The sequence below is a fragment of the Pteronotus mesoamericanus genome, unplaced genomic scaffold (genome assembly GCF_021234165.1).
Source record: "Pteronotus mesoamericanus isolate MK-2021 breed Mesoamerican mustached bat unplaced genomic scaffold, CSHL_Meso_final contig_20, whole genome shotgun sequence".
In the NCBI taxonomy this organism is placed as follows: domain Eukaryota; kingdom Metazoa; phylum Chordata; class Mammalia; order Chiroptera; family Mormoopidae; genus Pteronotus; species Pteronotus mesoamericanus.
Genome location: NW_026555085.1, coordinates 38,562,040 through 38,577,644, shown reverse-complemented (window position 1 = coordinate 38,577,644; position 15,605 = coordinate 38,562,040). Strand labels below are relative to the sequence as shown.

The 15,605-nt window shown below is 37.1% G+C and overlaps 1 protein-coding gene across 1 annotated transcript in view; it reads right to left on the bottom strand.

Moving 5' to 3' along the window:
* Positions 1-12,642, bottom strand: part of MEI4 (meiotic double-stranded break formation protein 4) — a 128,164-nt gene extending 115,522 nt beyond the window's left edge. The window contains exon 1 of the mRNA XM_054568843.1: positions 12,402-12,642. Within this exon, the coding sequence (XP_054424818.1) occupies positions 12,402-12,633 (232 nt within the window). The 5' untranslated portion in view covers positions 12,634-12,642. The remainder of the gene's footprint in view (positions 1-12,401) is intronic.
* Positions 12,643-15,605: the final 2,963 nt, after the last annotated feature.

Genomic DNA, 15,605 nt, shown 5'->3' with positions numbered 1-15,605 from the left:
GACCTCTCATCTCATGCACTTCCTCATTTACTAAATATTCTCTTCACTTGGTTTATGTGATTCTACCTTAAGATTTTCACCTAATTATCATTTTTTCTCTTTTCATTTTGCCAACTGCTATAGTCTGCATGTTTATGACCCACCCCCAATTCATATGTTAAAATCCTAACACCAAAGGTAATGATATTAAGAGATAAGGCCTTTGGGAGGTGATTAGGGGATGAGAGTGGAATTCTCCAGAATGGGGTCTGCCCCATCACAAAAGAAGCCCCAGAGAGCTCTTACCCTTCCACCACGTGAGAACACAGTAGGACAGTGCTATTTTTGTAATTGCCCAATTTTGAATATAGGAAATAGATGCCTTTCATTTCACCTGGGAATAAAACATTTGAAGAATGACATAATAACTCATCAGATACCATAAGTATATGAACTAATTATAGGCTTGCTATGAAGACCAGGAATGATTCATATGTCACAGCCTGGAGACATACACATTTCCATAGCTAACTTTTTTTTTTTTTTTAAGTATAGTCCATCTGCCAATAAAGCCCCCGTGACAACTCTAAGACAATATGGCTATGGCCAAAAGTCATACACTTAATTCTGCGGAGTCTATTCTCTAGCACAGGAGACAAAGTAAAAATATTCTTCATTCCAAAAAAGAGGTGTAGCCAGACACAGCTTAATAATCAATTATTACATGTGAATTATGATTCAAATATATGCATATTCTTGTGAGTAGTAAAAAGAACTCAAAGTCAGTTTTCTGCAAACACCATATTGCTAACCAAGCAGAACTCACTACCACTGATTTTACTATTGTTATATTCCTAAAAATAAAGTCCTTTCTCAGGGGTTCCGGTTTTCATAACTTTCAAGGATGAGGTATAAGGCAGTACAGCATTGCTTCAGTATTACAGTTGATTCATCTATCAGTCACTGTAAAAATCAGTGGTCTAGGAAATTAAATAAACTTGACCAAAATTGCAGCAAAGTCTTTTACTATTAAAAAAAGGAAATCAGCATACTTTTTTTCAGAGAGAAAATAAGCCAAACAAAATATATTCTGCCTTGCCAGAATACATGATTTTACAGAGCTTATACTATACACAATGCTGCAATTTGTAAAGGCACTGGAATAAAGGCTAAAAGGACTCAAATGATAAGGTATGGCCTCCTGCCATCAAAGAACTAAGAAAAAGACAAGGCAATAACTAACGCTACTATTGGTCATAGGTGCTGGTGACATGCTCTGAGAATACAAAGGATTAGTTCAAACTGGGAAAAGTGAGAAAGATTTCATGTAGTATGAGTGTCAAGGGACCATAAATCTTTCATTAGAGGCCCTTCATACCAGGAAAGAGCATGAACAAGAGTCAAGGGATACAGGCAATGGCTCAGAGAAGGTGTAGCTGGAACACTGGGAATGCAGAGGTGTGGAGAGAGTAAGGATACAGGTCTGAAAAGAAAGTCTTGGTTCACAACGGGGAGGGACTTGAATGTAATCTGCCCCTCGACAACGGAGAGCTATCCACTGTTTAAAACATGATCTTAACTGGGAGGCAAAATTGCAGAAGCAAAAAAGGGTAGCATATGATCTACGGGGGACTCCTGAAACAGGAGAAATGATATTTTATAGAAGAGAGAGATAGGGCTTTTGTGGAAGGAAAAGAACACTGTAAATTATATAATTGAGAAATCAGAGTAAAATAGAACTCAGATTAGAACTTTTTATAACAACATAGAAACAGAGGAGAGAATGAAAATCAAGTTCTATTAATGTAACTCCCAAGGTAAGTAAACAGTGTAACAGCTGGATTCCTACTCAGATGGCCAGGTCTGCAACACACTGAGGATCTTCTACTTTTGCTGTTGGACCAGGACTGCGAATGTGGCAATGGCCAATCATTCAGTATTGCTACTGGAAAGAAAAACACACCCTTAAAGCTTTGTTCTTTCCCACTTGTATAATCTGCTCTAACAGCCAGATCCAGGCCTTTACAAGATACCACTAAACAACAAAATCCTCAGTCAAATAAAACAAAACAAAACAAAACAAAAAACAAGGTTCTTCTGCTATTAAGGAATCAATGATAATTCCCATCGGATTATCAAAGCCAAGAAGGAAAGAAACTAGTTTTTTTCTTTGTTTGTTTTTGAAATCTTTGTTTCAGGGAGCTTGGTGCCAAACAATCCCCATTAAACTTCACTCTTGCCTGTTGTTATCCTCTTCCTCTCCAGAGGAAAGTGATTTTCATGGGAGGTTAAGTGACTTATCTAAAAAAAACTTAGCAAATATTGGTAAGTATAAGATTCAACCCAGATCCATCTAACTCCAAAATCCATGCTCTTTCCCATAAGCACTCAATGTCCAGAATATGCCCTCAGCAACCCTTCCCCCAATTAATAATACCTCCTCTTTCTTTCGTGGGTCTTTCTCACTTATGCATGTTTATTCTTAAATTAATCACTGAACATCTACTGGGTGCTAGACCTTGATGATAACCATTCATCAGTGCGTAAAAATGTTTTACATTGAGCATTGTCCTTTTCCTTATTTAAACATGTTATCAGAATGGATGTTACAATCACATCATGTCTATTTACTTCCAAGATGTGTCCTGGTAAATATACAGATTCATAATATTCATGCCATAAAATCTGAATGTCTACCACTTTCTGGTAAATATAGGGAAGTTTAGTTAGGGAGAGAAAGCATTTACTACAGAACTGTCTAAAAGCTAACATACGAAGTAATTTCAATAGCTGAGAATTATTGATAAAATTTTTAACAGGATTAAAATCAGAATCCATGAATTAAAATCATGCTGCCACAGTGGTTTTTCATATAGGTACAAAAACTAAAATTTTAGTTTAATTTTAACTAAAGCACATTACTGTGTGTGCATACATATGTTAAATACCCTCTTAATTAAATATTTACTTATGAACGATGTAATAGAAAATGTCTCTGCATCAAATGATATAGGGTTTTTTAATAATATCCCAAAGTATTGTCAATAAAATTTCATAGCCAGCTAATATGGGAAATCCACTGCGACATGTAAAGAAGCACATGTCCACTCACCATGGGCTGCTGAGGAACTCAAAAGCCCTGAAGAGTATGGCACTAACATAAAAAAGATGATTTGAAAAGCATTCCACACATTGTTCAATAACCTATATATTATAGTAAACAAATAAAATTGAAGCAAGAGCAGAAATACAAGCATTTCCTGATTTTAAAAATGAGAATGCCTTGCTTTTGGAGGCTGGAAGAAGCTGCCTATTCCTATCATTTATCCTTACAGAATAAAAAAGGAGGTTGACAAAAATGCCAGTTTCATTTCATAGTTGTTTACTATTTACACAAAAAGAGCTTGAGATCCCCACCAAAGGCCCAACTCCAACCCGGCTGTGCCGCCAGCACATCCAAATACACAGACAGGTGAACAGCCTCCCCACAGCTGCCACACACCTGCCCTCCCCTCTCGCGCATTCGTCCACAATCCCAGATCTCACAATTAAAGTAGGTTAGTGGAGACTAAATCTACAGCCAGAGGTAGCCCCACAAAAGGGCCACTATCAATGTATCCTACTCTTTAATAAATAACTACAGCATACTCAAAACTCCAAAAAATTAATCCAATAAAATAAAGGATTAAAACTAGGTATGATTAATAATGAAAACTGCTAGTAAGGGCATTTGGGTTGGACATAGGGAATAAAAGTCTACCTTAAAGCAATGTTTCTCAATCCTAGCTGTACTTTAAAATAACTTAGTGATTGTAATAAAATACTGATGCCTCAGCATACCCTCCTGAGATTCTGACAGAATTGGTTTGGGAGGCAACTCAGGCATTAGGGTTTTAACAGCTCCCCAGGTAATTCTTATGCTCAGGCAGAGTTCAGGGCCACTGCCAGCAACTCTAGCCTTCTGTCTACCAACACTATAGCGGCAAGGCCTTTCAGAAAGTCATTTAAAAATAAAAATACATTTAACAATTTTAAGTTGCAAATCTGTCTAATGATACTTCTCTTTTTTGTATAGGTACAAAAGCCCTAGAATCAATCACATTTAATAGCATCTGCTGTTAAAAAGGCAAGTGAACAGCTCAGTTTGTCGTCACTATATTCACCACCACAGACTTCTGTGCATGGACAAGGCACTTCTTTAAAGAGAAATTTCAGGGACTAGAAGAGTCCCGATCTCCGAGACACACAGTTCTCTGGGTCCAGTTCCTGCTGCATCTCTCGCCCTGTTAGGCATCAGAGAGCCACACAGCCACACAAAGCAGCCCACCAACAGACTTGTCCTACTTTGGACTGACTCCTGCTTGGAAATTACTGATATGATGAGATGCCTTGTGGTTCACAGGATAAAAAATAATCAGATGAGGATAAATGCTTTACTAAATACACAGGTAGAAATAACTTCAGAGCTACTAAAGGCACAATTATTAGCAAAATTAGTTATTAAAATATGAAAAGTGTCATCTAATTTGTATGAACCAGACCAAAGACTAGGTCATTCTATCAAAAATATTACTTTACAGAAAGAATGAACAAATTATACTAAATTCTCATGGGAAAGCTGTTATTAGAATAACAATGGAAGGAGGAAAGATGCCTATATTCTACAATATTCTGCTTTATTGATATTTTTTTTTAAAAATTCCAATTACAATAAAAAGTACATAGAAGGATCAGAGGCAGTCTTTAAAATTTAACCAGTATTTTTTTTCTTCCAAGTGGTTCCATCAAATAGATGTAAGGTTTTAACATGTTCATAAATGTTACATTTTATATAGAAAATCCCACTTTAGCTCATAAAAATTATTTATATTACAAATATTTACAAGCCTAATCAAAGACTGTAACTTAAATATTAAGCTTAGAAACATCCTTGAAAAACTGTAAGATCTCACTGAATCAAACACCAAGGGGGGCACAGGACAACTCAGTCTTTGTTCTTCATGTGACTTATTAAGAAAGAGTAATGAGTAATTTTTAAAGCTAGGATTTTGAAAGAGTAAGAACTACCTTTCTCTAGAAGCAATCTTTTCCTTGTTTATTTCAAAGCACAAAACTTGACAGACATAGTCTGAATGTATTAAAGACACATGGGCAATATTTCTCTCTGACTCTGAAAGAAATGGGAGAGACCAAAAACAAGAAAAATTATCATATGGTTACCATAAAGTAATTGATGTTGTGAAACAATGGATTTGCTCACTGGCTAAAAGCAGCTCCCCACCTCGGTGTCCCTTGTACAGCGCACACACCCCACAGCAGAGGCACACTCTGATGCATTTAATTTTCACACTAACTCTAAGAAATGCTCACAAGCAATTTACCTTTTAAAATTCACATAAATCATGTTTCCAAAACAGGAGATTCAACTACAAAGACCACCCTTTACCTACAGTATAAGAAAAGTGTAATTCTCCTCCTTGAAATGAATGCTACCACAGAAATCACAGAACAGATGTGGGTCCAATACACACACTCCCCAGCACTGCTGGTTTGGTACTACTGTTACTGATATACGTGCTTTGTCTCCATATTCCTGTTAGGAATTCATCCAAATTCATTTTACATTAAGGTTAGCTAGTTTAGCTCTCAGTACAACCCAGGATATAATGCAGGTATGTGTGTTCACAGTTCCAATACATGATGAAAAACTTTATTTATGAGTAAGTGTGCTTTGTCTTATTGTAAAACATGCTAGCATTCATTTATGGCAGTATATTTCTTTTTAGCTATGCTCCTTTATATGCACCTTAAGGATTGGTAAGATAGTATAGTTTAATCAGAATTTTCTACCAATTTCCAGTATACGGCATTTCCTATCCAAAAATTTCCTTACAAGATGTCTTTTAAATTACTTGAAATAGGTATAAGAAAAAGGATGTTTTCCCTGAAAAAAAATGGGGAGGTTGTCTATACAACTGTACAGCTTATACCAGAAAATATGGCTTTTATTCACAATCCTCTAACATGGTACATATTGTTGCATATTGAGAGGGAGGAGGAAAGTAAGGATGGATGGAGTGAGAGAGAGGAAGAGGGATAAACAGAATGGAGAAAAACAGAATCCAGAGATACACAGAAAGCACAGTCAACCTACGCAGGGGGTTACCTGGGCATTCAGGATACATACTTTCCTGGAAGCCAGTCTAGACAAGGAAGATGGCCATTTCATGCAATGAGGCTGAAAGCCCAGTCCAGGGAAGAGATTTGGGTGGACAGATGATTTCCATCTGGAACACTGCATACTGTAGGATGCTTGGCTGCCCTCACCTTAAGAGCCCCAGCCTCCTAAGCTCCTGCATTCCTTCAGGCCCGGTCCCTACTCCCAAACTTGTCTGGCCCTTCTTACTCCCTATCTCCACACACCATTCCTACCAGAGTCAGCTCTTGTTATAATAACGAAGATGTTTATGTTTCTAAATCACTGCCTTGTCACTACTACTAAAGCTTATTCTGAGTTTTTTAACCTTAACTTTAATTTATTTATATGTTGATGATCTCGAATTTCAAAAGACTAATTCAATTTTTATATAATTAGTAAAACATGTCTAATGTATAATTATCTGTTCACTTTAAATTATTTTGGAGACTTTTAAAAATTTAGTTTCAATTACAGTTGGCATTCAATATTATTTTGTATTAGTTTCACGTGCATAGACAATCATACACATTACAGTGACCTCTTCCAATATTTCAAGTATACGCCTGGCACCATGCATAGTTACGTAATATTATTGACTGTATTCCCTATGCTGTACTTTATATTCTGTGATTCTTTTGTAACTGCCAATTTGTACCTTTTAATCCCTTCACCTTTTTCACCCAACCCTCCAACTCCTCCCCCCAATGGCAACCATCAGTCTATTCTCTGCATCTGTGAGTCTGTTTCAATTTTGTTTGGGAGCCTTTCATTAGAACCAATATTAAATTAAGGGCACCTTCTAATACATTATGCATGTGTGTTTTAAATCAACTGCAATTTTAAGGTAAATTTCCCTCATTATATTTGACAATTTATATTAGAAGACCTTATGTGAAAACTAAGAAGGAAATGCTTAGGCATTTATTTTCTGTGCTCTTTCAGCATCTGTAAAACTGTCAATGCTCCAACATATAAATGCTGAGCTCCACAAGTGTGACTGTTAAGTCAGTTATTCATGATGTCTCCTCAGTACATGGTATGGGACAAGGTGAGAACAAAGAGATGGGACAGAGGCTAAGTGGCCTGGACCAGAAAAGTAGCCATCAGGAGAGAAAGACAAAGTCCATGCTGAGTCTGGTTAGGTTCACATGGGCAGCTGGGATACCCAGCTGCTGTTCTGACTCTTGGTCCATACCAGTATAGCTAAGAACTTTTTCTTAGATCCAGACTTGCATAAGCTGAGAAGCAGGGTCTATGACAAGTAATGGAACACGGAGAATTCACTCTTCAGGGTATAAAGCACTCAAAGGGGACAACAATGGAGTGGGTGAACAATCATAAGCACTGTCAGCTCGAAAGGTAGGGATGCTCCTAAAGCCATCTGGTTGGATTGGTTGTGTTACAGGACCCTACACTTAGAAGTGCTACTTTCAACCTAAACCAACTGTACTGCTCTGCATACCATGTCCATGTACTCTATGTGTACAGTCTGTATTCATTGAACTTCAAAAATAAACATGAAAGGCAATGAATTAATTTACCTTGATGTTCTCTTATTTTCTCGTTACTCTAGCCAGTTACTCTGCCAGGAACCTATCATTTACAAACACATGTTGAGTATTTCAAATTCACATTGAAATTGTAGGGGGAAAAGCACATACCTAACACTTCATCCATCTACTTTCCCCCTGTGAATGTCAAATCACTGTGTAAGTATAATAGCAGCCTCCAGATTCCCCCTACCTGCCTACCCTTCTCTGCCTCTCTCTTTTTCGCACACACACAAATTTTAAACCTCAATTTGCTCATTGAGGTTCTATGCCATTTATCCATTAAGAAGGCACTGCTCCTGTCACTGTGTCCCCTTCAATCCCTAGTCAACATTCAAGAATAATCACTAACACCATCCTGGCCTATCTCTTTGCTCTGGGCCTCGCTCACCACCTACTTAGACCTATTTGAAATCCTTGCCAACATAAGAAGCCATCTTTGAGAAACTGTTCCAGATTAAAGACCATAGTTTTTCTCATTTTTCTCTCCTATAGATCAAGAAGATTCTTGGAGGGAAAATTAGTGTTGCTCTAATTTATTCATGACACTATCCTTTCCCCCATCTATGAATTAGGATGTGCTCAGATACAAGGCAGAAAATACATGGATAACAATGGCTTAAACAGTTGTTCATCTTTTTTCAAAACCCTAATAAAGTAAACCCAGAGTTGGTTTGACTGCTTAGCAATGTCGAGAAGGACGCAAGTTCTTCTCGTCCTACTACTTCACCATCCTTAGCATGTTGGCATTAATTTTCAGTATTGCCTCACAGTTGCAAAATGGCTACCACAGTTCCAGGCATCATGTCTTCATGTGGCAGTGCCTGGCACAGGAAAAAGGATGACTGAGGTAAAAACTGTTTTAAATTGCTCTCTTTCATGAACCTCAGTCTCTATAGAAAGAAGCAAATCTTTATCAAAAGCTTGTAAGACTGCTTTTTACCTTTAATTGGCCTCTGCCCAACCTTAAAATATTGGCAAAACAAGTCTAAGGTGTTCATGGTTTAACCCACTAGACATGAGCACATTTCTGCCCAAAGAAAACTGGAGTGCTTTAATAAGGAAGAAGAAAGCTGGATATTGAGTAGACAGCTGTATCTGCCATGAATCACTGCAAGGCTTTTGAGAAATGTCGCTGGACACGTGAGCTTCTTTGATCCTCCCGCCCTCCATCCTTCCCTCTGTCCTTCTGTCCTTCTTCCCTTCCTCCTTTCTTCCCTCCCTCCCTCCCTTCCTTCTACTGGTAAGGAGGATTTAAGTAAAATAAAAATGTGGCATAATTCTAAACAAGTTCTATTTATCCCTTCTCTGTACAGTCTAGTTCCTTAATAAATAATATAAAGAAGTATATTTCTCTTTAAGAAGCTGTAGAAAAATAAATTAAACAGGTGAGTTCCTAAAATGCTTTAAAAATTATATCACACTTTTTTATTTGTTTACTTTGACATTTCAGCTCTGCATTATTTAATTCTGGATTGCTCAGTTCCTTCAATGGGTAGTTGATGCTATAAATTAAGTTCCCCAGCCTCTCATTCTGTCAAGAAGTATTCCATTCAAAATTTATTAGGGCCTTCTGCCTTTAAACACTCAAGAACAGTTGCATATGTAAAGCAACCCTTATAATTCCAGAAAGGAATACTTAATAATATAAATACATCTATAATATAGTTTTGATTTTTAAGGTGTGGAGTTTTCTTAGAGCAAGGCAAGTCAACCTTTCAAATGATACACCTTTAAATAATAGCCATATCCCTCCTTTATTTTCCTGTCAATCTAATATCCCTCTCAAGTTTTTTCTCTTTCCCCTTTAAGAGTGACTCTATTTATCTGAACCTATCCATTCACTCCTCATTTTTCAAGTTTAAGCTAGCAGATGAAGACAGACTACTTCCAAATATCTGCAATGAAACACTTTACCTGAAACTCCTGCTGCGAGTAAAACTGATTTTAATTATATAGTATTTGAAAATTTCTCTCTCACAGGCACCGTAAGTCACCGTGTTCAGTGTAAGAACAAGTTATCACTTAGGCTCTCACTGCTAGGCATGCTCTTACTCCAAACGAAAAATACATACCACTATATCAGTGTTTTAAATAAAGCGTTCGCAGTAAACAACAGTTTTGACATGGATGTTTATGATAGTCGCACTTCAAGATTACTGGACATTTTTATATGTGTGCATTATTTCAATCATACAACTTTACAGAAAGCAATTAAGAAAATTGATCATTTGCCATTCACTGGGTAGTCTAGAAAGACTCTAGAAAACTATAATGTGGCTATAAATCATGGAACACTATTTTTACTTGCACGATAATGAAATTTTAGTAACTTCTGGGTATTAGGTTAGTGAGCTTTCCTGATAATCCCCAAAACTAAAGTTATTGAGTACTCCATTACCCAGAGCAATCACGTGTGCACTATACCTGCATGCTCCTGATTTGATGGTCACATTCTTTTCCATGGCTCCTTTTCCTCTGCCAAGCCTGGAATGTTGGAACCCACAGTTCCTCTACCCCCCCAGCTCTATTCTCCCTATGAGTCCCATCTACAACTACAACTTCAACCATTACTTAAATGTCAATGTTTGTGTCTCCATTTCCAGCCTGCTCATCCCCTTTGAAATTTAGGACCATACTTTCATCTTCCTTCTAGGTAATCCCTATATATTTATGGATTAGACTACATTCAGACAAATCTAAACTCAACCTTTTATCTTGTAAGTTAATTTCTACATTTACTATCTGGATTTAAAGCATCATAACCAATTCAATAACCAGGATTGGAAACCTCAATTATCCTAAATGCCTCTATCTCCCTTCACCACTCTCTGAAATCATTACAATCTGTCTGACCATCCTTTAGTTCTCACTGTCGTAGATCTTGTATAACTTATCATTTTTCACATTGGCTTTGGTAAATGCTTTTAAAACTTGTCTCCTTGCCTCCAAATCATTGCTATAGCAAAAATATCTTCTGTGCTCCACTTCCATTTGACAAATATTTATTGAGCACCTTCTGTGTGTCAGGCTTTGTGGTGGGCATTTAGTAGAGAGTGCTTAGCAAATCAAAGACCTACACTCAGTGAACTTAGGCTCTAGTTCAGGAGATTAGGCAGCAACTAAGTAAACAAATAAATAGTCCACAGGGGGTGTTCAGTTAAAGAATAACTGGTGGCGGGTGTGCTATGTATATGGAATATACACTCAGGAGGTGTCATTTAGAATAAGACCTGTAGAAAGGGAAGAGGCCAGTCACTAAGAGTCAAAGAGAAGAACTAACAAAGGTCTGAGGCAAGAAGGGCCTTCAAGGGCTGTAACGCTGGAACAGAGTTTACAAGGGTGTAGTTGTATGAGACAAGGTGAGAGAGGGAGATACAGACTTTTGATCATTGTCCATGATCAAAATGTGAAGAACTGGAATCCAGAGGAGGGTTTTCCACAGAGGAGTAATGATCTATTTTACTTTTTTGTTTTTTTATAATCACCAGAATAATGTTTCCCAATCCCAATACGAGAGTCAGTCCTTTGCATCAAAAGAGTTATGTGGCTCCTTGTAAATGAGGTGATCACATGTTCCAGTTTGTTCAAGTGGGTCCTGGTTTTTGCCTGTTGTCCTAGTATAATTATTAATAGTCCTTTCCTTTCACTCTCATAAGGGTCCTATAGAGACCATAAAGTATATGGCCAACTCACTGAGAGAAAATACAGTAAGAGTCCTTAGGCTGCCCTAGCTGGTGTGGCTCAGCAGATTGAGCGCTGGCCTGTGAACCAAAGGATCAGCAGTTTGATTCCCGGTATAGGGCACATGCCTGGGTTGCAGGCCAGGTCCCCAGCAGGTGGCGCATGAAATGCAACCACACATTGATGTTTCTCTCCCTCTTTTTCTCCCTCTCTTCCCTTCTCTAAAAATAAATAAATACAATCTTAAAAAAAAAAAGAGTCCTTAGGTTCACATTCAAGGCCCTTCTGAATCTGGTCTCAGCTCACTTCTTTTCTCCCCCATCACATCTCTACCTTACGGTGTTCTGGTCAGTCTGAAATGTAATGCTGGCAGTGTCCTGAAAGGGACATGCACCTTCCATGGCTGTGCCTTTGCTCGTGCTCCTGCCTCTCAGTGAGTACACTGGGACCATCTCACTGACAAGTGGCCAGACCCAGGATGCCTTCCTCGCAACCATGCAGAATGAATAGCTTTCCCCTTTGCACTTAATCACAACTAGGTTAATTAGTTATAAGTCTGTTTCCCCTGTTAGAATAGTAGGAACCTAATGGCAAGGACGGCAGCTCCTCTTATGTTTTTGGGTTCTCACCACCCACTGCATGCCTGGTCCACAGCTGGTACTTGACATATGATTGCTAGATGAATTATTTAATATAAAAGCAACATAAAATGCACATAACAATAAGGTTGACCAATGTGATTTTAAAATTAATTTATTGGTAAGCTTAAAACATTATTGCCTTCATATCTATTTTCATTCTCAAAATTCATCCCATTGTTTAATGTAGCTCCATTCATTAGGAAGTGACAATAAACTTTTAATAGATGGCTGGAAGTAAAAAACTTTACACAACAAGTATTCTAGTTTTAGGAAACTAAATAATTTCTAAATAATTGTGAAGCTAAAATAAAATGGATGTATTAGAAAGAGGCATTTTCATATACTTACCACTCTTAAATGATCCAGAACAAATCTTGCTCAGAAGAAGTTTTTGACGTAATTGTAGAATTTCAGCTTCTAAGGTTTCAACTTTTTCTCTCCACTCCGACTCCTGCCCGGACACCACCTTCGCAAGGTACTCCGTGTATTCTCTGCTGCTTTTGTCCCCTGGTTTTGAGCGGATAATTGCCAGGGCCAGAGCCAGCTTTGAAATTCTCAAATACCATACTTGACTATCCATCCTGGCTTTTGTCCCTGTGGTCAATAACAAAAAAAGTTATAGAAATGAATTTTAACTTTTGCATTGTCTTTTACTTGCTCAAAATTGATTTTATATATAGAATCACACTAATTATTAAGTTTATAATACAACTTGAAAGCAAGTAACAGAAAAAAACTTTGTGGCCATAGATAATTTAATAGGGTTATTTATAATTCCTAAAAGACCCCATCAAAACCCAAAACAAAACCTGTCACCAGCTTGAACATCCAATGATAGATTTATTAAACTGTGACCCATTATACAATTGAATTGAAAATGTTTTTGAAAACATTTAAAAGTATGGGAAAATATTTTCTACATGATGTTAGTGGCAGAATAAAACATAGGTATCAATACCGTAAAATTGGACATTTGTGGGAAAAATCTACAGAGATTGAAATGTTGATACATTCAGAGACAGGTGGGAAGGAAGGACACAGAGAAAGAATAAAGAGAGAGGAGGAGGAAGGAGAAAGGTAGACTAATTTATCCAAATATGACCAATACATTGACTATAAGTTGAGGAAGCCTGACTTTATTTTCTTGTTTATACTTTTCTATAGTTTCCAAGTTTCCCACAATAAGCATTATAAAAACATACTACATAAGACATAAAAATGTCTTAATACTAATCCTATAGAAATATTTTGTATTCTATTTTTCAAAGTAGAAATTATAGGAAAAATGAAGATGGGTTTTGAACATAGTCTCAGAGCTCTATACCAATCATTTCATGGTTGTGGTAAGAAGCTCCAGCCTACAGAGCTCACATCCTCCATTCTGAGACATTTTTAACTATAAAACATAACATCAGTCCAACAACAGCCTTGGAGAGGGGAGAGAGGTTAGGAATGAAATAATAGCACATTAAACATACTCAGAAATTTTAAACTATCAACAAAGTACTTTAAAATTGAGCACTGGCAATGGAATGAGAATTTTGTCTCCTAGCTTTTCTAATCTCCCTTCCTGATCAGCCCCACAGTCCAGTAGCCTGTGGAGTTCAGACCTTTCCATGTCCACAGGTAGATGTATGCCCTTTCATTGAGATACAATTGGTGTTCCTTCCACTAATTCAAAGGACATAACGTATTTCAGAGGTGGGGCACAAAAACTTTACAATATGACCAAGCAGCAAGCTACTAGCCACTGTATCCTCAACATGTGAGCGCTGACTGGCTCATAGTGGGCACTCTAGTAAATCACTGAATGGGTGAGTGAATGAATGAATGAATATATCAATATAAGTCAGGCAGTCACAGACAGCTACTGGCCAGCTCTTAATCCTGGCTCTCATCAGTAAATCTTTGTCAATTACATAAGTAGAGAGAATGGCATTGGTGAAGAATGGATTAGGAAAATTTAATTAACTAACCTGAAGGTCACATCTCTCTTCAATTTGTGATGCATTCTTTTTTGACTACCTCCAGTGAATCTACTCTTTCTAAACTTATGCCCTTCTACAACCTTTAAACTTTCACCAAAACAATTCCCAAGTAAAGAAAATAAAAGAAAGATAAAATCTGGTTCATATATAGGTAAAAGTCACAGGGCAACTATAAGGGAGAAAGCCAAATTTTACCCCATTGTGAACCTTATAATAAATAATTAACTGCCTTCTCAGTAAAGCAAGAAACTGAAGAACACTGGCTAAATATTACCTAAATCACTGAGATAAATATGATGAGACAGAGTCAGAGTATAGGAGGAAGTGTCCATGTATCATGATGGTGGAATGTGCCTTTATCAAATATTGGTCTGGGGCACACCAGAGCTCTGGCAATGCCAGAAAAATAAGGTATTACAAGATTTTTTAGATAACTAGTTTCAATAAAGTTTGGGCAGAGTCTAACATACAATTTTTGGATTAGATCCAGCTGACAAATCCCCCAATTACTATTACAGTTTCAGTACACACCGTACTGTGAAGTACTCAGCAGATTAACATCATGTGAAATTTTACATTAAAAAATCAGGAGTTACTCAAGATTTCAAAACTCTCCACTTGAATTATTCAGGGAGCCTTTAAAAGCCTTTCCAGCAAAGAAAGTCTGTGCCTGACAAGAGGCTAGTAAAGGTAAAAGATTGCTTGCTTTATTTTTCCTTTCTATTTCATTTCCATCAAAACAGGCCAATTATCTATCATTTTCCTCTTATTGAAAGCATTAGCTAATCACAGATTTTAATTGTCTACGGAGTCTCTTAACACTGTTTTCTTTTTATGTAAACCCCTACCCCTCACCTTTTGATTCCTAAATATGTGTTGTGTTTTATTTTTATATTTTTATTGTTTCCGTAGGAAAGATTTTATCTGGATTCTGGCAAGGAACTACTGTAGAAGTTCACATAGGACAAATGCATTAAACATATTTTATAAATCAGCAAAATGTACATTGATTTAGAAATGTAGCCACGTAGATATAGCACACGCAGCAATCAATTTTCTACTATGTGAATCTGCAGAAGAAGACCTGATAACTACTATTAACACATATTTAAAAAATAATTTGAAATAATTATAGGTTTTTTCTAGTTACACCACTGGTATTTCACACATTGACATAGATATAATCCTTATCACTAAAGCAAGCATATTGTTCTTTGGGGTCCATAAAAATATCTGATCATTTACCTAACTTAAACCCATACACTCTACAAATCTGAAATCTTTATGAGGCTACACTTTGAAAATGGGAAAAGTTACATGTCATAAAATTAGGAAGATTATAGAGTGAAGCCAAACACCAAAGAAACACCCAGAAGATGCAACTGAGAGAGGTTCAGTCAATCCCAGGAAAGAGAGAAGTAGCTGACTTCTGGGAACCAGCTAAGCCAGGGCCTGAGCTTCAAGAAAAACAAGAATATAAAGAGGGGAAAAGGTGAGGCCCAGGGTCCTCTGGAAAAGGTAAATGACCCTATCCAAAGAAGTCCCATTTTGTAAATGACACATT